Source organism: Podarcis erhardii (genome assembly GCF_964252035.2).
Source record: "Podarcis erhardii genome assembly, chromosome: 2".
Classification (NCBI taxonomy): Eukaryota; Metazoa; Chordata; class Lepidosauria; order Squamata; family Lacertidae; genus Podarcis; species Podarcis erhardii.
This window is the reverse complement of record NC_138498.1, coordinates 109,222,086-109,246,026: the sequence shown is the minus strand read 5'-3', so window position 1 is coordinate 109,246,026 and position 23,941 is coordinate 109,222,086. Positions and strand designations below refer to the sequence as shown.

The window sequence follows — 23,941 nt, the reverse complement described above, 5'->3', positions numbered from 1 at the left end:
TTCTAATCAGTCAGTAAATATCGGGGTTGCTAGATAGCTGCTAGGGAGCAAATTATGCTGTAATCTCTGACATTTCCCTTCCTGTATTTGTAGAAAGATTGACTATATCGAACTTTGCTTGCTTTCCACCCATTCAAGTTTTATTAGACCCTTAAAAATCTTACAGGATATCCTATAAAACCCATTGGGCAAAAGGTGAGATCTTCTTGGCCTCACTTTTAAGCATTCCAGATCAAGCTTTGCATGTCTTTCCCGCACCTCTAAGGTGTTTTTTAAAGGTACTTTCTTAGAAGATATGCAGCTATATTGTGCCATCCATCTCGATTGCATGTACTGTGCTTCAGGTGACCTTTACCAGATAGGTGTGTTTGGGAATTGCCCTTTGAGAGGCTGGTCACCAAAGAGGTTTCTGAATCACTATTGGCTCATAGCCGGCCACATTCTGGCTATAAAATAAGAGCATTCACTTGCTATCCTTACACTGCCTATCAGAACATGGACCAATTCTGTAAGTCTTTCATTTTCTCATAGAAATTTTAGGATGCAAGTGTCCTCTGGGACATCAAGTTATGGCTATGCTCTAATTCTGATTTGTTTTTAACTTTATAATGTCTTCTTCTTCTTCTTCTTCTTCTTCTTCTTCTTCTTCTTCTTCTTCTTCTTCTTCCTTTTCTCCTCCTCCTCCTCCTCCTCCTCCTCCTCTTCTGTTGCTGAAATATATAAAAAATAAAAAAAATTGTCCAGTAGCACCTTAGAGACCAACTAAGTTTGTTCTGGGTACAAGGTTTCATATACACGAAAGCTTATACTAAGAACAAACTTTTTAAAAAATATATTTTTATTAGTGTTTTTTTAAACGTATCATTTCCAACAATCGTTTAACATAACTTCTTATCTTATACAATATTTTAGACTTCCGTCAACAACCTCTGAAGATATTCCGTTCTTTATCACTTGTTCTGCATTTCTTAATTTCTCTATTACTTTTAATTATCATTAACTAATAATTCTCTTCATAGTCTTTCTTGCAATATTTCAAGTAGTCCGCTTTACAGAACTTCTTGCAGTCCTACTAGCACAATCTGTTCATTACAATTGCTTTTCATATACCAAGAACAAACTTAGTTGATCTCTAAGGTGCTACTGGACATTTTTAATTATTTTTAATATATTTCGACTGTGTCAGACCAACACGGCTACCTACTTTCTGTTGCTGTTACTGTAGTAACTTCATAGCAACAGAGTCAGCTGGCTAGAGCCATATGTTGACTATCCCTTATGGAAACCTTGGACAAACCTCTGTTGGGGATGATTAAGGTATATGACATCCTTTTCCAATCTGGTGCCCTCTAGATATTGTTGGACTACAACTGAGCATTGGCCATGCTGGTGGGGGATGATGGGTGTTGGAGTCCAATAGCGTTGAGTGGGCACCAAGGCTGGTATCTGATGCCCGATGTGAGAAGGACAAGGAGATGGATCCACCATCTCTTCCTTGATCCCTTGCTTAATAATAATAATAATTTATTATTTATACCCCGCCCATCTGGCTGGGCTTCCCCAGCCACTCTGGCCGGCTTCCAAAAAAATATTAAAATACTGTAATATATCAAACATTAAAAGCTTCCCTAAACAGGGCTGCCTTCAGATGTCCTCTAAAAGTCTGGTAGTTCTTGTTCTCTTTGACATCTGGTGGGAGAGCATAACACAGGACGGGCGCCACTACCGAGAAGGCCCTCTGCCTGGTTCCCTGTAACTTGGCTTCTCGCAGTGAGGGAACCGCCAGAAGGCCCTCGGTGCTGGACCTTAGTGTCCGAGTAGAACGATGGGGGTGGAGACGCTCCTTCAGGTATACTGCTTACAAAGTTCTTCTTTGAATTCATTTTTTTTGGTAACTGTCATCTTAATTGTAACGATGCCTTTGTCTTCATCTTTTTAAAACCTTTCTTCATCATCTTTGTGAAAAGGAATGCTTTCTGACATGGGAGGGCTATAAGTCAAAGCAGGCAGGGAAACAGGGAAGTTCGGAGGAGACTTGGAGCTTTCACACATGGTAGCAGCTGCAGTAAAGCGAAGAAGAACTATTGGGAGGCAATATCTAGTTCTGTGTTTTCATTTTGGCCAAGGACAGCTATACAGTTAATCAGTGCTGTTTTTCTAGAAAAAGAGGTGCTGGAACTCACACTGAACACCTCCCTTGTTCTCTTATAATGGCAATGGCACCCACCTGAGAGGTGCCAGAACTGAGTTCCGGATAAAAAAAGTCCTGCAGTTACTACATCTGATTCTGTTGTGAGAAGAGACTACAGTAATATTTCTCTGGCCCTATTTGTAACATAGACAATTTAAAAGAAAATAGGGACCAGGTTTCCACCCAGTTGGGGGGGTCAAGCACTAAGTGGTTATTTCAGTGATTTCTAGAGAATTCAAAATTGGAAGGTGCCAAAATGCATGACTCAAACAAATCAACCAAAATTTGCATTTTTCATGCATTATTATTATTATTATTATTATTATTTATTATTATTATCTGTATACTGTCCTATACTCACAGGCAGTGCTTTTTTTCTAAAAAAATGTTTAGGGGTACTCTTATTTTTGACTCAAAAAACCCCACCATTTTATAGTTCAAATCGGGAAAAATAAATACAGTAAATGGACAAAAGTACAAAGATTCACAAAATGTTTAGAGGTATGCGTACCCCAAGAAAAAAAGCACTGCTCACAGGTCTCAGGGTGGTTCACAACATAAATTCACAATATAAAAACACAAAATACATAATAAAAACAAAAACAATCCAATTTAAACCACACATTTTAAAAGGGCATCAGATGTCATTTCTGAATTTGCCCTCCTTTTTTATATATAGTTCCTGTTCAATCATTTCTTGTTTTCTAGCACTTTTCCCGTTCCTGCTGCTCTTGATAGCCTTGGTTTCCCCAAATCATGCTGAGGACCACGAGGAATGGATGAAGTGTTTTGAGGATCCCGACTATGAGGAGCTGTTAAATGTTGCCAGAAATGGGCTGGGAAAGGCTTCAAATCCAAAGACCATTGTCATTGTTGGGGCAGGAATAAGCGGGCTCACTGCTGCCAAATTACTGAAAGATGCGGGACATCAGGTAATTGTACTAACAAAGGCTGTAATCCTGTGTACACTTTCCTTGGAGTCAAGTGGATTTACTTCTTAGTAGCCATGCATAGGGACACGGGTGGCGCTGCGGGTTAAACCACAGAGCCTAGGACTTGCTGATCAGAAGGTCGGAGGTTCGAATCCCCATGACCGGGTGAGCTCCCGTTGCTCGGTCCCTGCTCCTGCCAACCTAGCAGTTCAAAAGCACGTCAAAGTGCAAGTAGATAAATAGGTACCGCTCCAGCGGGAAGGTAATTGGCGTTTCCATGCGCTGCTCTGGTTCGCCAGAAGCGGCTTAGTCATGCTGGCCACATGACCCGGAAGCTGTACGCCGGCTCCCTCGGCCAATAAAGCGAGATGAGCGCCACAACCCCAGAGTCGGCCATGACTGGACCTAATGGTCAGGGGTCTCTTTACCTTTACCTTTAGCCATGCATAGGTCTGCAATCTGAGAAACACAGGTCTTTAATCTTGACAAAAAGGAGGAAGAAGGGGGGTGGGTCTAAAATGAGTGGTTCTGCAGAACATGGGCTCTTTCACCTGCCATTTGAGACCCTTAATTGTAGGTGCCAAGGTCTGAACTGCGCATCTTGCCCCATATAATGAAGCTATTGCCCCTCCGATGTGCATAGTTATGTTTCTCGCATCCATGCTTGCAGGGGCCGATCTACTATGAAACTAATGAAGGTTAAGCTTTGGGGCTCTTAATCTCAGAGGGGTCCCAGATGTTACTTTAGTCCACGTTGCTTAATTTTTGGGGGTTATCTAGGTAAAAAGGTAAAGGACCCCTCGACGGTTAGGTCCAGTCAAAAACGACTATGGGGTGCAGCGTTCATCTCGCTTTCAGGCCGAGGGAGCCGGTGTTTGTCCACAGCTTTCTGGGTCACGTGGCCAGCATGACTAAACCACTTCTGGCGCAACGGGATACCGTGACGGAAACTAGAGGTCACGGAAACGCTGTTTACCTTCCTGCCACAGCAGTACCTATTTATCTACTTGCACTGGTGTGCTTTTGAACTGCTAAGTTGGCCTTTCAGAATATTTAGAATTAGCCAAATTGACAGATATAATAAGACAAAAACCAAAAAGTGAAGTGAAAAAGGAATGGGAGTGTCTAAATGAATACCTTAAAAGCCAAGATTCAAGGACAGAAATCTGGCTGAGTCTGGAATAACCTTGTGAAGCGAAAGGATAAGAAAGAGGGATTTATATCTGGATGCTAGGGTAGAGATGATAAGGAAAACAGGAAAACACAGTGAGAGGTAAAAGAGGTGCTGTGGGATTGGTGGAAGTCGAAGTTTGTTTTTCTTTTTAGTGTTCATATTATTAACTTGTCAGATATGGATTTATGTTTTTTTATGTCAGTTTTTGTGTTTTGTGTATTTTTTTTTTTGATATTTTTCGTGTTGTTTGTTTCTGGAGCAGCAATCGGTAAGGAAGTGAAGCATAAACAGCGACAATGCATTTCTTCCTAGGTTCAGATTCTGGAAGCCAGTGACCGCATTGGGGGTCGGATAAAGACCTATCGTGAGAAAGACTGGTACATGGATATGGGACCGATGCGTCTGCCCAAGGCACAGAAGTAAGGCAAAAAGCTTGTTGCCAATCATGCACAAAACTCATTCTGTTTTAGAAACATCTGCGGATGGAGTACTTCATTTTACCTTGTACCCTCCTTCCCATTTCCTGGAATTAGCAGTTGGTGTGATTTTTTTTTAGTTTTGAGTAGGCATCTGCCTAGAGAGCAGACTTGGGAAGGGGAAGTGTTAAGTCTATCAGGTGGTTGCTCGAGAGCAATCGGGCAAGATGCCTCACTGGTCTGTTCTAAAGCTTTATTATTGGTGCTAAAAACCTTTACAATGCAGAGCGCCTCTATTCCATGTCTTGCTCATTCACTGGCAGAATCTGAGAGTGGGCGGTCCTTAAATCTTCCCCAGCAGTCTCTTGACCCCCAGTCAACTCCTCCCCTCTCTGCGCGAAAGCCTACTGCGCAAGGAAGGCTTGGGTAACGGGGGACCTCCCTCCTCCCTGCTTTGCTCAGGCAAGGTGTCCTGGCACCGCCTTGCCTCCTCCGAGCCCTGCATCTCCTCCCCACTAGAGGCGGGGCTTCCTTCCTCCGCTGAGGAAGTGCTGCTTCCCACAATCTTTGGGGGCTCTCTGTAATCCATCCGCCCTTTCCCTTCTCGCCCCTGAGCCGATGGCAGTTCCCTGACAGGAAGTGACCCTACAAGACCTGCTGCATTCTTGGCCATAACAAAATATGTTCAACCTTTCGTTCCTATCGGGCATTATCCTCCCTTCTGAGCTGTGGGTGTGTAATGAATGCTTCGCAGCCTTGCTAACATCCCTGAATATGAAAACACCATGTCCTGTTATATTATTTTACACATATACTTTTTTAAAAAAGGCCTTTCTTACTCCTTTCCCCTGCAGAATTGTTCGTGAATATATTAAGAAATTCAACCTCACGTTAAACCCGTTTGTTCAGACGGATAAGAATGCCTGGTACTTCATTAGAAATAGAAAGGAAAAAGTGTCTGCGGTGGAGGAAAACGCCAAGCTGTTTGGATATGAAGTGGCTCCCAATGAGAGAGGAAAATCTGCCTCTAAACTCTTCCACGAGTCACTGGATCGGGTAGGTGTTTTGTAAAGCGGCTGTGTGTTCATGAACCAGCTTGCCTGCATCTTAAGGTCTTCTGGTAAGGCCTGGCTCCAAGTACCCTCTTCCGATCACATAGGACTATAAAGGCCCGCCCAATCTAGCATCCTGTTTCTAGCCAACCAGATGCCTAGGCAAATCCAGCAACAGGGCCTGCGTTCAGCAGCCATTTTCCCAAGTAGTGGTCAGCAAACTGGCATCGCTCGCCCGGCTTCCCAATGCCGAGCACTGGTGCTGGTTACAAAGAGGGAGAAGGGCAAGATTGGTGGGGTCCAGGCAGAGCCAATGCTCCCCACTGCACCCACACTACAAGGAGTTAGTTCCACAACACTTTGGCCCTCCCAACATTGGGAAGCCAGGTAACCACTGCCACGCTGCCCTGCTGACTGACACTGCCTCTACCTGCTTGTGGTTACCTGCAGCAGGTATTCAGTTCGGCAGTGGAACTGGTTACACCCTTTAGCAGATACACACTATGCTTCTACAAAGGCCTTCCCATGGTGGTGCTATAATTTTTTATTGGGGGGAGGGAATGCCCTTCACAAGGGAGGCTGGCTGGCCTGGCTGTGACCATACAAGCTTGGGGGGGGGGGAGAGATGAAGGCCTTCCTATTAGTAAAGGCTCGTCAGACTGTGAATGATTTTTGGAGTTGCTTTCTAGTCTGTTCTTCCCATCTTTTCTTTCTTTTCTCTTCACGCTTTTCGCAAAGCTTCTTTGTCGGTTTCGCACTGTGTTCCTCTGTTACGTGGATTCATTTTGCTGACACGTTGTTGCGCAAGCCTTGCGTCTTTTGACGAGGGTGGTGACTTTTAATTGTCAAGGCTTTATGATGAAGGGCTTAAAACAAACAAACAAATAAAGCCACACATGCCCTCCACATCGCACATAAGACAACTCCCATAATATAATATCGTCAGAGCATATCAGTTAACATAAGAATCACTTAATAAATCTTCAAATGTGACCAGAGTGTTTTTTCTTAACCGAATACTGAATGAATGTTTTAAGGCTGGTGAGGAAGGTTTCAAATGGGCATTTCTGATCCAGTAACAATATTTATGTTTACCATGCAGGTAACAAAAAACTGCACGATTTTGAAGGAAAAATACGACTCATATTCCGTCAAGGTAGGCAAAGTGGGCCTTTGCTTGTCTGCAGTATTTTTACTTTGATCTGGATTGTTGCCCTTGTATAAAACTTTTGTATGAGTTACCAGTGCGAATGGTTGATGGCTGAACTTCGCCTGCTTGTTCTCTGTCTTAATGGTTCATTAACGTTAAACAGAACTTGAACTAAACAGCCTTTTGAATCAAAGACTGTCCTCTGTAAAGTGGGCCACCTGACAGCACGTTCAGGTTCATGCGCGCCACACTAAATCAATGGAGCTATCCTCTTAGCATGTTAGTGGACATGGGCAGGCTCTGACAGCCTGTGCATTTGCACTAACAGTGAAAATACAGTGGTACCTCAGGTTAAGTACTTAATTCGTTCCGGAGGTCCGTACTTAACTTGAAACTGTTCTTAACCTGAAGCACCACTTTAGCTAATGGGGCCTCCTACTGCTGCCACGCCGCCGGAGCACGATTTCTGTTCTCATCCTGAAGCAAAGTTCTTAACCTGAAGCACTATTTCTGGGTTAGCGGAGTCTGTAACCTGAAGCATATGTAACCTGAAGTGTATGTAACCCGAGGTACCACTGTACAGCCGTTCTGTTTGCTAAAATTATCATTAGGCCCATAGAATCTTTGGCTGGTTGGGAAATTGGATGCAGAAGACAAAACAGGAATGGGGAATCTGTGACCATACTGTTGGACTATGTTTGCGGATAAATTAGCTACAGTGGACGCTCAGGTTGCGAACGTGATCCGTGCGGGATGCACGTTCGCAACCCGCAGCGTTCGCAACCTGCCTTTGCGTGTCTGCACACGCGCGGATTGCGCTTCGGTGCTTCTGCGCATGCGCAAAGCGTGATTTAGTGCTTCTGCACATGCGTGACTGCTGAAACCCGCATGTTTCTGGTAATTCTGGTAATTCCGGATTTCGGTAGTCCACAACCTGAAAAAACGCAACCTGAAGCGGCTGTAACCCGAGGTATGACTGTCTAGCTCAAATAAGGAAGCACATGTACTTTTAACTAGCCTTTCTCTAGCTAATCCCCGTCCCCATTTCCTCCAAACAGGAATATTTAATCAAAGAAGGAAATCTGAGCAAAGGAGCAGTAGATATGATTGGTGACCTCTTGAACGAAGAAGGTGGATTCTACACTTCATTTATTGATTCTGCTATGGACTATGTGACCTTCTATGACGATGACAGGTAAAAGGGAGGGGATATTGTATCAGCTTCATTAATACTGTAACTGAGTTGGATGGAGTTTTGGTTTCTCGTTATTCCAACCTGAAGGAGTGTATCCACCCCCATCGTTCTACCCGGACACTGAAGTCCAGCTCCGAGGGCCTTCTGGTGGTTCCCTCACTGTGAGAAGTGAGGTTACAGGGAATCAGGCAGAGGGCCTTCTCGGTAGTGGCGCCCGCCCTGTGGAATTCCCTCCCCTCAGAGGTTAAGGAGATGAGTACTTATATAGCATCCGAAGGCAGCTCTGTAAAAGGAATATTTTAAAGGTTTAATGTTCTATTATGTTTTCATATATGCCGAAAGCCGCCCAGAGGGGCTGGGGCAACCCAGTTGGATGGGTGGAGTACAAAGAATAAATTATTATTATATTATAAATTTGGTTGTCCACATCTCCACTTCAGTTTTCAGATTTATTTATTATGTCCTTGTGAAAATTTAACTGCGCTTTTCTCCTAATATATGCATTTGGAAGAAGATCTGTAGATTATTATTATCATTTACTTATTTATTTATTTATTTATACCCTGCCCATCTGGCTGGGTTTCCCCATCCACTCTGGGCGGCTCCCAACAGAATATTAATAATAATAATAAAGCCAAAAAATAAATAAATCAAACATTAAAAACTTCCCTAAGCAGGGCTGCCTTCAGATGTCTTCTAAAAGTCAGATAGTTGTTTATTTCCTTGACATCTGATGGGAGGGTGTTCTACAGAGCAGGTGCCACTACAGTGGTAACTTGGTTTTCGAACATAATCCATTCCGGAAGACCATTCAAGTTCTGAAACTTTTGAAAACCGAAAACTCAATACGAAAGCCTCAATACGGAAAACTCAATATGGAAGCCCTGTGGCATGTTCTCCATTTGAAAAGTGTTCAAAAACAGAAGCATTTACTTCTGGGTTCACAGCCTTCGAGAACTGAAATGTTGATCAACGGAGATGTTTGAAAACCGAGGTACCACTGTACTGCCGGCCCTATTGCTAGGGAAGGTGAGGTGGCTGCCTTAGGTGGCAGATGCAAGCTGTTGGAGGACAGAGTTGTGCATGTCACACAGCCTGCACTATGGCTTCTAAGCCAGTTTGCTTCCTTCAGGTGTAGGGGTTGGTCCACTGCCAGTTCAGTCAGCTTCCAAGCACAGAATGGTAGTAGACACGATCTTGGAATAGCATTGGAGGGGCAACGTCTTGCCCTTTGCCTCAGGTGGCAAAATGTCTTGGTCCTGTTGGAAGTTTGGTAAATATATACAGTGGTACCTTGGGTTACATACGATTCAGGTTACAGACTCCGCTAACCCTTAAATAGTACCTTGGGTTAAGAACTTTATCTCAGGATGAGAACAGAAATCGTGTGGCGGTGGCAGCAGGAGAACCCGTTAGCTAAAGTGGTGCTTCAGGTTAAGAACAGTTTCAAGTTAAGAACAGACCTCTGGAATGAATTAAGTTCTTAACCCGAGGTACCACTGTACTGCAGGGGTGTGCAGAAAGAAGTAGCCGGAAAGTATAACGAAAACTTAAGGTTATTACTCATGGCGCACAAAGTCATTCTTAGGCTTTACATGGAGCCAAGATGGAGCCAAGAAGTTAACTCTAGGACATGCTAACTCAACACGGAAAAGAAGCAGGAAGGAAGTAAAACCTGAGATGAAATAAGCTGCTTTCTCAACAAGTAGTTACTAAATGAGAAGGAATCAAGGAGGAAGGGAAGAATAGGTTGCCTTTTGGTCTACCGTGTACCCCTTACTGGGCCAACCATTGCAACTTGAGGTAAAAAGGCTGGAGGTGTCACAAAGGAGGGCCAGAGAAACACATAAAGATAAGAAGTGGCACAGCGAGGGGAAAATCAGCAGTGAAATGTGATGGCTGTGCTGCTCTGGATACCATCATTATATGCCTTAGTAACTGTAGGAACCAGAGAATAATAATATGCCATTTTGCTCTTGGGAAATATAAATGTTGCAGGGAGCATGTTTTGCTTGGGTTGCTCACCCTGTTCAATGACTTTTCCTTTCCTTTCTTTTTCTGCTCCTGTTTCCTCCTTCTACCTCCCCAAGTTTTGAAGAAATCACAGGAGGATTTGACCAGCTCCCCAACGGCTTCTCCCGGGAAATGCCCGGGACAATCCGTCTAAGCTGCAGCGTCGAGAAAATACTTAGCACCGGCAAGAAAGTGAGGGTGTTTTACCGCAAGCGGGGCAAAGGAACCTTGTCGAGTCTGACCGCCGACTACGTCATCGTCACGGCGACGGCGAAAGCCGCTCGGCTCATCAAATACCAGCCTCTTCTTTCCCACCCCAAGGCTCGCGCTCTGCGTTCTTTTCATTACGCAAGCTCTACCAAAATCGCCTTGGCCTGCACAGACAGGTTTTGGGAGAAAGACGGGATCCGAGGTGGGAAGTCGATCACGGACCGCCCATCCCGAATGATCTATTACCCGAACCATGTCTTCCCTAGTGGCCTCGGGGTACTCCTGGCCTCTTATACGTTCAATGATGACGCCGACTTCTTCGTTCCCCTCAGCGAGGAAAAGTGCGTTGACGTGGTGATGGATGACCTGTCGGAAATCCACAACGTCTCCAAGTCTTACCTCAGATCCGTCTGCAACCAGCACGTTGTGCAGAAGTGGGCCCTAGACAAGTTTTCCATGGGGGCCTTTGCTCAACCCACTCCATACCAGTTCACCCAGCTTTTCGAGGCTTTGAAACAGAATGAAGGGAGAGTGTACTTCGCCGGAGAGTACACAGCCCACCCGCACGCTTGGATCGACTCAGCCATGAAGACTGCTATAAGGGCAGCAAGTGGGATTCACCTCAGTGCCTGATCTGTGTTGTAGGAGCTGCAAAACAGACATTGGTGATGTTTATCCTTCGTGAAAAGGAAAGACCAGTTACTTGATCCTAGCTGTGATTATTTGTGTACTGCTAGTTTTCTTTGACAGGCACTGTAACCTTTCAACTGTTTGAATTCATCTGCAAAGGCGTGTTCTGCCATTGTCTCCCGAGGCAGACGGATGCCAACCAGCTAATGTTTTCTGTTATTCCTTTTTGGAGGGTGTTTTGATTTTGTCTTCCCAATATGTTGTATGGCATATTGATGTGTTATCTGATTCCCTCCCCCTTTCTATGGCATAATGTATATACAGTGGTACCTCAGGTTAAGTACTTAACCTGAAACTGTTCTTAACCTGAAGCACCACTTTAGCTAATGGGGCCTCCTGCTGCCGCCGTGCCGCCGGAACCCGATTTCTGTTCTCATCCTGAAGCAAAGTTCTTAACCTGAAGCACTATTTCTGGGTTAGCGGAGTCTGTAACCTGAAGCGTATGTAACCCGAGGTACCACTGTATGCATATTTTCTTTTCAATGGAAGTCGTTTGGAGACCCTTTGGATGACAAACAACTAATCAGATAAACAAACAAACAAACAAAGGGATTTTCTCTCAACCTGCTGTGTGTTTGTGGCAGTGGATGATGTGATGGAGCAAAAATAATTTCCTTATTTGATTCCTGCATTGCAGGGGGTTGGACTAGATGACCCTCAGGGTCCCTTCCAACTCTATGATTATTCATCTACTCCCCCTCCTCAATCAATTTATGGTATTGTTGTTTTTTAAGTGATGCACAATATTAAAGAAGATTCATATTGAATAGGACAAATCATATTTTTTAACTGCATTGCAAGGCACAATCTGTTTGCATTTTCTGGCTGCCAGGCTAATGGTCTTAAATCAAATAAACGCTGCTCAGAAGTCATTGACGCATTCACACATCATTTCAAGCCATAGTTACGTCTAACTATGATTCGTGCATAGCTGCCCAAATCATGGATGCTTTGCTCCTCTCATGCTCCTGCTATAGTATGCTCCCTGGAGTCAAGCCATCATGCCTTGCCTTAACAATAAATCCAAACCCAGGCTGGTGATCACCTCTCACTCTCAACAAACCACAAGAGGTCAACCAACAACAGCCCTTGGGTACAACTCCTGGCTTGTTCGGAGAGAAGGAGAAAAAACGAAGAGGCTATGTTTGGCTAGTGGATGAAATCAATTAAGTTCACATTTGAAGATAAGTCCTCATAATCCACACGTTCCAAAAGAATATGGGGGCCAAAACATAGCTTTCCTTTGAAATTTGGAATTTTGCAATGCAGTTCTCCAGCTATGTATGTGTACAAATATTCTGAGGTACAGTGGAACCTCGGTTTTTGACCGTAATCCATTCCTGAAGACCGTTCGACTTCCGAAACATTTGAAAACCAAAAACTGAAAGCGGAAGCCTTAATACAATAGGGAAACTCAAAATGGAAGCTGTGTGGCAAGTTTGGCTCTGAAAATTGTTCGAAAACCGAAGCAGTTACTTCTGGGTTTTCAGCATTCGAAAGCTGAAACGTTCGACTTCTGAGATGCTCAAAACTGAGGTTCCACTGTATTAACGAAAATAGAATGCTAATGTGCATCTATTAGGGGAAACTGCTTGGCAGAATGTGGAGGCAAAGCAAAATTGCTTGTAAACATGTGCAGAGAGTCACACTAAAATTACTGTTGAATTTTCACGAGGACTTTAAACAAAATGATTGCAAAATAGAGAGAAGCCGAAAGCAGGAAATTTCCCCATCTGTAGCCTCGATGATCTGTTGCATAACTGGCTGAGATACTGGTGCATACGCACACTACATTTCCCCCTTTTAAAAATACTTTGACTTTGGTTTAAACAATGTGACATGTCACCCAGGACTCATGTTCTGGTTGTGGTCCACCCTTTGCTTGAGTCCCAGCGCAGTTCACACCTATTGTATAACATGTATCATGTCGTCTCCAGGGAATGCCTGTGGGAACGAAAATGCATTTGACCAAATGTCAGTCAAAAGTTTGGAGGGAACAAACTAGTTTTCTTGGAATTCTGAGCCTTTGGCTCTCGGTGCCAGTTGCTCTCTATAAAACGAGAGAGCTCTGTAGACAAATAAAACGAGATGAACCCATAATCTGAGGAAAAAATGAGTGAACAAACTGGATTTGGTGTAATTTACATTACTTTCAATTATATATGGGTTAAGAAGTGTGTTTTTCAGAAGAAAGCTAAAGATCAGGGAAGGGAGATTTGGTTTTAAAAACCCCAGAATTAACATAAATAAATGGATATTTGCAGGGCCTTTGAAGCGGCTGAAGGAAGAATCACTCTGCTGAGAGACATGGTTTTTGCAAATGAAAAAGGAGACTTGTAAAACCTCTGAGTTTAAAAAAGGAGACAAATTTGGTTTTAAAGGCTTTCTTATTTTATTTTATTGTTCTACTCTTTTCTTTTGTAGCCTGGGAAGCTTTGCAAATAAGTTGTAGTGAAAGAGGGAAAACAGGAAAACAAATATCAAAATATTAGATTAAAGTACACCATGAGAAAGTAGAGTGAGAGGTTAAGGAAGGAATTACAGTGATATAATGACACAGTGTGGCTGAAAAAATAATTGCAGGAGTTTTCTATTTAATGATCAAGAAATATTAGAAAGGGGGGCATATTAAAAGATTATTTTGAAATTAATTTGAATCAGGAGACAAATTTGAAAGTGGTATGGGATGCGAGCAAAGCAGCGATGCGGGCATTTTTTACTCAGGAAAGTGCATACCAAAAAAAAGAAAAGAGTTGAAAAAGCAATAAATTTTATAAGAAAGAAAGAGGAAAGAAAAAGAATTGATCAGTTCCCCTCAAAAAGAGATAGTTAAACAGGATATTAAAATACTGTATTTTTTGCTCTATAAAACTCACTTTTTCCCTCCTAAAAGTAAGGGGAGGTGTGTGTGCGTCTTATGGAGCGGATGTAGGCTGTGCAGCTATCCCAGAAGCCAGAACAGCAAGAGGGATTGCTGCTTTCACTGCACAGCGATCCCTTTTGCTGTTCTGGCTTCTGAGATTCAGAATATTTGTTTTCTTGTTTTCCTCCTCCAAAAACTAGGTGTGTCTTGTGGTCTGGTGCGTCTTATAGAGTGAAAAATACGGTATTGCAAACACAGAAATAGAGTGGAAAATTAAATATTTAAAACAGAAACAATTTGCCCAGGCTAATAAACCAAGGAAATTATTAGCATGGCAAATAAAAAAAAGGCAAGAGAAAGCTTGTATAAACAAAATTAATATAGGAGGTAGAGTTGTGGAAAGTCCTAAAGAAATAAGAGCTCAATTCGTGAATTTTTATACAGAATTATATTGAGGGATATGGGATAATTTGGATGAAATGCAAAAATATCTAGAGGACAGTGGAATATCTAAAATACCAACAGATAAAATGCCAATTTTGAATGCACAGGTGACAACGATGGAATTACAACAAGCAATTTCACAGGCAAAACTTTTGAAAGCACCAGGACCTGATGGTCTTTCAGCAATATATTATAAGAACTTGCAGGATTATCTAATAGAACCATTAAAGGACATTATGAATATGATTTTAAATACGGGTGAGCTGCCAGAATCCTGGAAGAATGCTTATATGAGTTTGATTTCTTAACAAGACAGTGATCCTGAGCAGCTAAAAAATTATCGACCTATATCTTTGTTAAACAATGATTATAAACTTTTTGCAAACATGTTAGCAAATAGGTTGAAACTGGTATTAAAAGAGGTAATCCACCATGACCAGGCTGGATTTTTGCCAAGAAGACAAATGAAAGATAATATTAGAAATGTATTTGCTATATTAGAACACTTACAAGTGAGAAATGAAAAACAAGCAGCTTTAATGACACCGAGAAAGCATTTGATAATGTCTCCTGGGATTTTTTGTTTAAAGTTTTAGAATATATGAGTTGTGGAGACATTTTTATAAAAGGAGTCAAGGCAATATATACTAAGTTGATAGTAAATAATGTCCTGACTGAGAATTGTATAATAACTAAAGGAACAAGACAAGGCTGCCCTTAGTTGTTTATAATAGTTTTAGAAGTATTGGCACAAAGAATAAGATGTAATCAAGATATTAAAGGCATAAGAGTGGGACAGAGACAATATAAATTAAAAGCATTTGCAGACAACATGGTGATGTCCATAGAAGAACCAATAGAATCAATCCCCAAAGTATAAGAGATAAAAAAATAAGGTAGCAGGTCTTAAGATTAATAAAGATAAGATATTAAAAGAAATTTGCAAATTTGGAACAGAATGAATCTTTCATTATTAGGCAGAGTGTCAACCATAAAGATAAAACAAAACAAATTCCTTCCAGTAGCACCTTAAAGACCAACTAAGTCAGTTCTTGGTATGAGCTTTCGTGTGCATGCACACTTCTTCAGATACCAGATATCTTCTTCAGATATCTGAAGAAGTGTGCATGCACACGAAAGCTCATACCAAGAACTGACTTAGTTGGTCTTTAAGGTGCTACTGGAAGGAATTTGTTTTGTTTTGACTATGGCAGACCAACACGGCTACCTATCTGTAACTGGAACCATAAAGATGAATGTGTTGCTAGTGATATTATTTCTGTTTCAATCAATTCCGGTGATTGGCAAGACAGATTGTTTCAAGGAAAGGTAAAAAGTTATTTCTAAATATATCTGGCAAGGGAAAATACCAAGAATAAAATATAAAATATTTATAGATGGAAAAGAAAGAGGAGGTTTTCCTATTCCAGATATGAAATTATATTATGAGGCATCCTGTTTATGTTGGTTGAAGGAATGGATGACATTAGCGAATTCACATATATTAGACTTAGAAGGTCATGATCATATTTTTGGTTGGCACACTTATTTATGGTATGCAAAGCTGAAAGTTCAGAAAGGATTCACAAACCATATAATTAGGAAAAACTTATATGGAGTATGGGATAAATATAATAATTTATTAGAGGTAAGAACACCATTATGGCTCTCACTGCTGGAAGCTATAGCGGCAAAGTAAAGGAAGATGATAGAAGGTTGAACAACATAGAAATTTATTAAAACAAGAGGGAGGAGAATATCAATTGAAAAAATTTAAGGAATTATCAGGAAAATTATGACATATTTAAGAAAGATAGGATACGAGGGTTTGGGGAACAAATCTCACAACTGGAGCGAGAACTGTTGGAATGTAATGTAAAAGTGTTGTCTAAAATGTATAAAATATTATTGGAATAGGAGACAAAGGATGAGCAAGTGAAATCCTCAATGATACACTGGGCAATAGATATCGGTCATAACATAGATATGAAAGCATGGGAACTATTTGAATGGTCCACCCCCACTACTTAATGGATCCAAATGGCTTCCGGAGAGTTGTAGTGGCACACATAATACCATGTTGATGGCCTCTCAGCTGATTCCCTGGTGGCCTACTGGAATGCAGAGTTAACCAGGGCCATCGACTATCTGGCTCCAAAGGGCTGGCTCCGATTGCATGGAGCTCGCAAGAAGACACAGTCAGCCTAAGAGAAAAAAATATCCACTGCAGGGTCCTAAAAGTGTCACATACACACAAACACACACGCTCCTCCTCTTCCATGGCCTTCTGTTAAATCTCCCTCAGTCATTTACCACATATGTGATCTCCACCAGAACCTCCCTCTCTCCCACCTACATCCCCCTTCTCTCTTCCCAATCCATGCTCATCCATACCACGTCCCCATTTTACACCAACCACTTCCAAGCACTTCTCTGAGATATCCCTGTTCCCTGCATCAAAGTTGCATGGCTTTGAATCTTACACAATACTCCTGTTATCTTTGACGTCTGTTACAATTGCAAGGACATTGAGCTTCTCCAATACAAAGTGGTCAGAAGGCCAGACTATGCTTATTAGATACATAGCATGGAGTTATATAGTATTGCTCTTAATTAAAGGGGGTGGTGGGTGGGAATCCTTATCAGGAGGGCAGCATAGGGTGTCTGAAGGATTGCCTCTGCCAACATGCAACTTTGGTCTCTCCTTACCAACCCCCCTGCCCCATACAGATTACACCCATAGATTGCCTCTGCGGTGGCCAGCCTCAGAATTTACTCAACGGTATATTCAGAGTACATTTTTCAATCCGTTTCCTCAGTGCAGCCAGCACATCTCGGTTCCTCAGGCTGTATATCAAGGGATTCAGCATCGGGGTCATAATGTCACAAAACACAGAGATAACCTTATCCTGTTGTGCCGTTCTGTAGGACCTGGGTCTCATATACTTAAAACTGGCTGCTCCAAAGAAGATGCTAATGACGCAGAGGTGGGACAGGCAGGTGCCAAAAGCCTTGTGCATCCCTTCCAGTGACTGCATTTGTAGGACGGTCATGAGAATGGCCATGTAAGAAGCCAGGATGATGGAAAGGGGACCGAGAAAAAATATTATGACGGAAAGGTATTTCCCAAGTTCATAAATGGATGTATCAGAACAGGACAATTTCAGCAGAGCTCGGACTGCGCAGAGGAACTGATCGATCCTATTTGATTCACAGAAGGTCTGTTGGAACACAACAATGGCGTATATCAAGGCATGAAAAGAAGCACCGACCCAGATGCCAGCTGACATGGCCAGGCAGATCCTCTTGCTCATGAGAATGGGATACTGCAGAGGCTTGCAGATTGCCACATACCTGTCATATGACATGACAGTCAGCAGGAGGCATTCTGCTCCTGCCATGGTCAGCGTGAAAAATATCTGAGTCACACACCCAGCCAACTCAATTGTGTTCTCCTTCCCTAAGTAATCCACGGTCATTTTGGGGACAACAGTAGAAATTAGTCAGATGTCCATGACGGACAACTGGCTGAGGAAGAAGTACATGGGGGTCTGAAGATCAGGACCAGTTTGGATCACAAATAGGAAGAGGCAGTTTCCAGACAAGGCAATGAGGTAGGCAAGTTGGATGGCAGCAAAGAAAACAGTGTGCATCACGGTGTGGTTGAGAAGACCGAGAAGAATGAACTCAGTCCAGGACGTCCCATTCATCCTTCGTGTCAGAGGGGCACCTGAAAAGATGGAGGCATGAGAACTGAAGCAGAGCAAGGGCGAGATGAGAAGTGATGAAGGAAGCAGTCCAGGGAAAGGAGACAGATAGGAGCAAAGGAACACCCTAGCTGCCAGAACTTCATTTTAAAACATTCTCTACAGTAGCTCCATCTTATGTATTCAGTGGTCAGTGAGATTACATACGACATGCTGAAATGAGGGTGGTTGGGGGGAAACCTCCAGGCTTGTATGCTTTAATGCTTTAATTGGAGCCACCACATGTCCGTTTCCCCCTGGAAATGTCCGGGATACCAATGCTGAAATTACAATCCGGGGGGATTGTCAGCAAAATGTCTGGGTTTTTGCAAAAAGCTCAACAACTTTTTGTGTCTGGGTTTTTCCTTCTTTGCATATGTCAACCCTAGAACTTGAATGCAAAAGTTTAGTGGCTTTCAGAAATCCATAGGGGTGCAGCTGGGTCATCTCAAACCTGGGACTTTGGGTGCTTCAGTTGTGACGCACACAGTTCTATTTGTGAAGCACACAGTTATTAGGGATCTAAAAATCAATTTAGAAATATTCCCCTCCTCTCCTCTCGAATCCCCTGCTTTCTATCTCTCTCTACATTCCTGATAGGCAAGCTGGAGCAAGAGGAACAAACAACAGTCTGCCAAGTCTGATTAAAATAACAGAACCTTTGAGCATTTTAAACCCACATAAACCAGAGCACCATCATGCCTAAGGAATAAAATGCTCTTTGCTTTTGCTGCCCTGACACTAAACACATTCCCTTGGGAATGGAGGGTTGGGGAGACATTAATTTTGCATTAAAAGACTAATCTGTCAAATCCACACTTTTCAAAACAAGGTGAGAACTAAAACAGAGCCCTCCTTTGAAAGTCACACCTACCTGGATTTTCCAGCCAACCAGTGTTAACAAACATGTATAGAAAAGTGCACATAAACAAAACAGATAACTGAAAATGGGAAAGGAAATTGAGCAGCTGGCCAACACTCAGTCCCCCTAGACTATAACATCTTTCAAAAAAGAGAGAGCAGAAAGGACTTGGTGGGGGCCGTCGTCAGATCTGTTCATAGCCTCAGCACACCCAACAATTCTGGGGGCTGATAGTGGTCATTTGCTGGAGAGAACTGGGCTGAGCCATGGCATCTTGAACTTCAACCCCCAACCCCAGCCCTGGTTGCCCCACTGGAAATCCAAATGCCCTTTAAAACTGCCTTGCCCCCATCTTCTTATTACCTACAATCTACAGCCCACAAAAGGTTGCTATGCTTTCCTCTGATGTTTCCCTGTCCATCTGCATTCCTCAGTGAAATGCTTCTTATAGCCCAAGGAATCCTTACCAGTGGGATATGGTGCTGGAACAATCTATTTTATTTTGCAACTATGGCTGTTCCTTTGCATCATTCAGGCAACTTAAAACCGTCTCCCTGGGAGAGAAAAGCCTCCTAAATCCCACAGCTTTAATTAAAGTTCGGCAGGAGAAGCTGCAGCAATTTCCTATGGGATGTGGAGGGACCCAGAGACACTGAGTGAAACAGAGGCATAATAACTTTATCGATTGGACCAGATAATAGCCGCTTTCAGTATACCAGTCTTTTCCAAACAGTCACACTCGCAACTGAATTCTGCATATCAGGTGCGAAGATACAGAAATGCAACCAATTGGAGCTTAAAAGAGGCTGTGTAGTTATTGATTTGAAAAGGAACCATATATTGATTTCATAGAATCATAGAATCATAGAATCATAGAATCATAGAGTTGGAAGAGACCACAAGGGCCATCGAGTCCAACCCCCTGCCAAGCAGGAAACACCATCAGAGCACTCCTGACATATGGTTGTCAAGCCTCTGCTTAAAGACCTCCAAAGAAGGAGACTCCACCACACTCCTTGACAGCAAATTCCACTGTCGAACAGCTCTTACTGTCAGGAAGTTCTTCCTAATGTTTAGGTGGAATCTTTTTTCTTGTAGTTTGGAACCATTGCTCCGTGTCCGCTTCTCTGGAGCAGAAGAAAACAACCTTTCTCCCTCCTCTATGTGACATCCTTTTATATATTTGAACATGGCTATCATATCACCCCTTAACCTCCTCTTCTCCAGGCTAAACGTGCCCAGCTCCCTTAGCCGTTCTTCATAAGGCATCGTTTCCAGGCCTTTGACCATTTTGGTTGCCCTCCTCTGGACACGTTCCAGTTTGTCAGTGTCCTTCTTGAACTGTGGTGCCCAGAACTGGACACAGTACTCCAGGTGAGGTCTGACCAGAGCAGAATACAGTGGGTCTATTACTTTCCTTGATCTAGATGCAATACTCTTATTGATGCAGCCCAGAATTGCATTGGCTTTTTAGCTGCCGCGTCACACTGTTGGCTCATGGTCAACCAAGACTCCTAGATCCTTTTCACATGTACTGCTCTCAAGCCAGGTGTCACCCATCTTGTATTTGTGCCTCTCATTTTTTTTGCCCAAGTGCAATACTTTACATTTCTCCCTATTAAAATTCATCTTGTTTGTTTTGGCCCAGTTCTCTAATCTGTCAAGGTCGTTTTGAAGTGTGATCCTGTCCTCTGGGGTGTTAGCCACCCCTCCCAGTTTGGTGTCATCTGCAAATTTGATCAGGATGCCCTTGAGTCCATCATCCAAGTCGTTGATAAAGATGTTGAATAAGACCAGGCCCAAGACAGAACCCTGTGGCACCCCACTAGTCACTCTTCTCCAGGATGAAGAGGAACCATTGATGAGCACCCTTTGGGTTCGGTCAGTCAGCCAGTTACAAATCCACTGAGTGGTAGCATAGTCAAGACCGCATTTTACCAGCTTCTTTACAAGAATATCATGGGGCACCTTGTCAAATGCCTTGCTGAAATCAAGGTAGGCTACATCCACTGCGTTCCCTTCATCTACCAGGCTTGTAATTCTGTCAAAAAACGAGATCAGGTTAGTCTGACATGACTTATTTTTCAGAAATCCATGCTGACTATTGGTGATCACAGCATTCCTTTCTAGATGCTCACAGACTGTTTGCTTAATGATCTGCTCCAGAATCTTCCCTGGTATTGATGTCAGACTGACTGGGCGGTAATTATTTGGGTCCTCTCTTTTCCCCTTTTTGAAAATAGGGACAACATTTGCCCTCCTCCAGGCTGCCGGGACTTTGCCTGTTCTCCAGGAATTCTCAAAGATGACTGCCAGTGGTTCTGAGATCACATCTGCCAGTTCTTTTAATACTCTTGGATGCAGTTCATCTGGCCCTGGAGACTTGAATACATCTAAACTAGCCAAGTATTCTTGTACTATCTCCTTAGTTATTCTGGGCTGTGTTTCCTCCGCTGAATCATTTGCTCCAAATTCTTCAGGTCGGGCATTGTTTTCTTTATCGGAGAAGACTAAGGCAAAGAAGGCATTGAGGAGTTCAGCCCTTTCTGTGTCCCCTGTTTGCATTTCACCATCTTCTCCTCTGAGTGACCCCACTGTTTCTTTGTTCTTCCTTTTGCTACGAACATACCCATAAAAGCCTTTTTTGTTGCTTTTAACCTCTCTAGCAAGCCTGAGTTCATTCTGTGCTTTAGATTTGAACCAATGGAGCAATTAAGAACCACCTCTTATGTCAGAGATGGGGAAACATGTAGCCCTCTGAAACCTGTGGTGGAAAGCCATGGCCAGGGGCGGTGCTCCTGCTATAGTATGCTCCCTGGAGTCAAGCCATCATGCATTGCCTTAACAATAAATCCAAACCCAGGCTGGTGATCACCTCTCACTCTCAACAAACCACAAGAGGTCAACCAAGAACAAGCCTTGGGTACAGCTGCTGGTTTGTTTTGAGAGAAGCAGAAAAAACTAAGAGCCTATGTTTGGATAGTGGATGAAATCAATTAAGTTCACATTTGAAAATGAGCTCTCATAATCCACACATTCCAAAAGAATATGGGGGCTGAAATTTCCTTTGAAATTTGGACTTCTCCAAATTTTGCAATGCAGTTCTCCAACTATGTATGTGTACAAATATTCTGAGGTACAGTGGCACCTTGGTTTTCGAACGTAATCCATTCCTAAAGAACGTTTGACTTCCAAAACGTTTGAAAACCAGAAACTGAAAGCAGAAGCCTCAATACAATAAGGAAACTCAAAACGGAAGCCACGTGGTACGTTCGGCTTCTGAAAATTGTTTGAAAACCGAAGCAGTTACTTCCGGGTTTTCAGTATTCGAAAGCCGAAACGTTCGACTTCTGAGACGCTCAAAAACCAAGGTTCCACTGTATTAACAAAAATAATATGGTAACATGCATTCTGTTAGGGGAAACTGCTTGGCAAAAATGTATAGACGAAGCAAAATGGCCTGCAAACATGTGCAGAGAATCACACTAAAATTACTGTTGAATTTTCACGAGGACTTTAAACAAAACGTTTGCAAAAAAGAGAGAAGCCGAAAGCAGGAAATTTCCCCATATGTAGCCTCGATGATCTGTTGCTTAACTGGCTGAGATACTGGCGCATACGCACACTGCATACTTTAGCTATGGTTTAAACAATGTGACATGTGACCCAGGACTCATGTTCTGGTTGTGGTCCACCCTTCGCTTGAGTCCCAGCGCAGTTCACACCTATTGTATAACATGCATCATGTCGCCTCCAGGGAACGCCTGTGGGAACGGAAATGCATTTGACCAAATGTCAGTCAGAAGTTTGGAGGGAACAAACCAGTTTTCTTGGAATTCTGAGCCTTTGGCCAGTTGCTCTCTATAAAACAAGAGAGCTCTGTAGACAAATAAAATGAGATGAACCCATAATCTGAGGGGGAAACGAGTGAACAAACTGGAGTTGTAATTTACATTGCTTTCATTTATATATGGGTTAAGAGGTGGGCTTTTTAGAAGAAAGCTGAAGAACAGGGAAGAGAGATTTGGTTTTTAAAAAAACCCATTTATTTCTTTTTTTGCATGGAGCTTGGAAGAAGACACAGTCAGCCTAAGTGAAAAATCTCCACTGCAGGGTCCTAAAAGTGCCACGTACACACACACACACACACACACACACACACACACACACACACACCTTCTCTTCCACAGCCCTTCTGTTAAATCTCCCTCAGCAATTTACCACAAATCTGATCTTCACCAGAACCTCCCTCTCTCCCACCCATATCCCCTTCTCTCTTCCCAATCCATGCTCATCCATAGCACTGTTAGGATATTCCATTCCACCTTAAGTACAGGCATGACTGTTGTGTGTCACATGCCTGTTTACACCCCAGCACAGCTTGCTGGGAACTTCCGTTTGTGTATAGCTTTTGCTTATGCTGCTTGCTTGGACACGAAGGAGAGAAGACATGTTTTCCTCTTGTCCTGATGTATGCTGAATAAACTGCTTGTAAATAGGCTCATCACAGCCTCTCCCTGCCACTTCTGTTTTGCAGCATTATTTACTCTGCTGAGCGTGCGTGTCCAGCTTCTGAAGGTTTCTGAAGCTAGGGTTGCAGTTTCATGCTGATCCAAGGACTTGAGATCGCCCAGCACACTGGCCGGTGGGCTGGGGCCTGATGGGGGCCTGCCAATTGCCCCCAATTCCTTGGCTGCATCCCAACAAGCACTGCACATGTCCCCATTTTACCCCAACCACTTCCAAGCACTTCTCTGAGATATCCCTGTTCCCTGCATCAAAGTTGCATGGCTTTGAATCTTACACAATACATTTTACACAAGATTGCCAGCCTCTTTTACTTCTGTTACCTTTGATATCTGTTACAATTGCAAGGACATTGAGCTTCTCCAATACAAAGTGGACAAAAGGCCAGACTATGCTTGTTAGATACATAGCATGGAGTTATATACCATATTTTTCGCTCTATAAGACACACTTTTCCCCCTTCAAAAATTAAGGGG

At 42.9% G+C, this 23,941-nt stretch overlaps 2 protein-coding genes across 3 annotated transcripts in view; one reads left to right on the top strand and one right to left on the bottom strand.

Moving 5' to 3' along the window:
* The first annotated feature begins 493 nt into the window (after positions 1–493).
* LOC309336893 (L-amino-acid oxidase-like) overlaps positions 494–23,941 on the top strand; it is a 268,023-nt gene continuing 244,575 nt past the window's right edge. Inside the window, exons 1-7 of one of the 2 annotated variants that reach the window (XR_014154077.1) lie at positions 494–508; positions 2,900–3,123; positions 4,610–4,716; positions 5,568–5,769; positions 6,868–6,921; positions 7,974–8,110; positions 10,201–11,298. Coding sequence is in view for 1 of the 2 variants with exons in the window: in XM_081853372.1 (XP_081709498.1) it covers positions 496–508; positions 2,900–3,123; positions 4,610–4,716; positions 5,568–5,769; positions 6,868–6,921; positions 7,974–8,110; positions 10,201–10,966 (1,503 nt within the window). In the remaining variant the exon portion in view is untranslated. Of the gene's footprint in view, positions 509–2,899; positions 3,124–4,609; positions 4,717–5,567; positions 5,770–6,867; positions 6,922–7,973; positions 8,111–10,200; positions 11,896–23,941 lie in introns of those variants that run through there. The other variant, XM_081853372.1, reaches the window with a different exon arrangement.
* LOC309336304 (olfactory receptor 2T35-like) lies at positions 17,096–18,040 on the bottom strand (the record flags this gene model as incomplete). Its single annotated transcript, XM_081851927.1, has 2 exons — positions 17,096–17,749; positions 17,849–18,040. The coding sequence occupies 2 exons, from the start codon at positions 18,038–18,040 to the stop codon at positions 17,096–17,098; spliced, it is 846 nt and encodes a 281-aa protein (XP_081708053.1).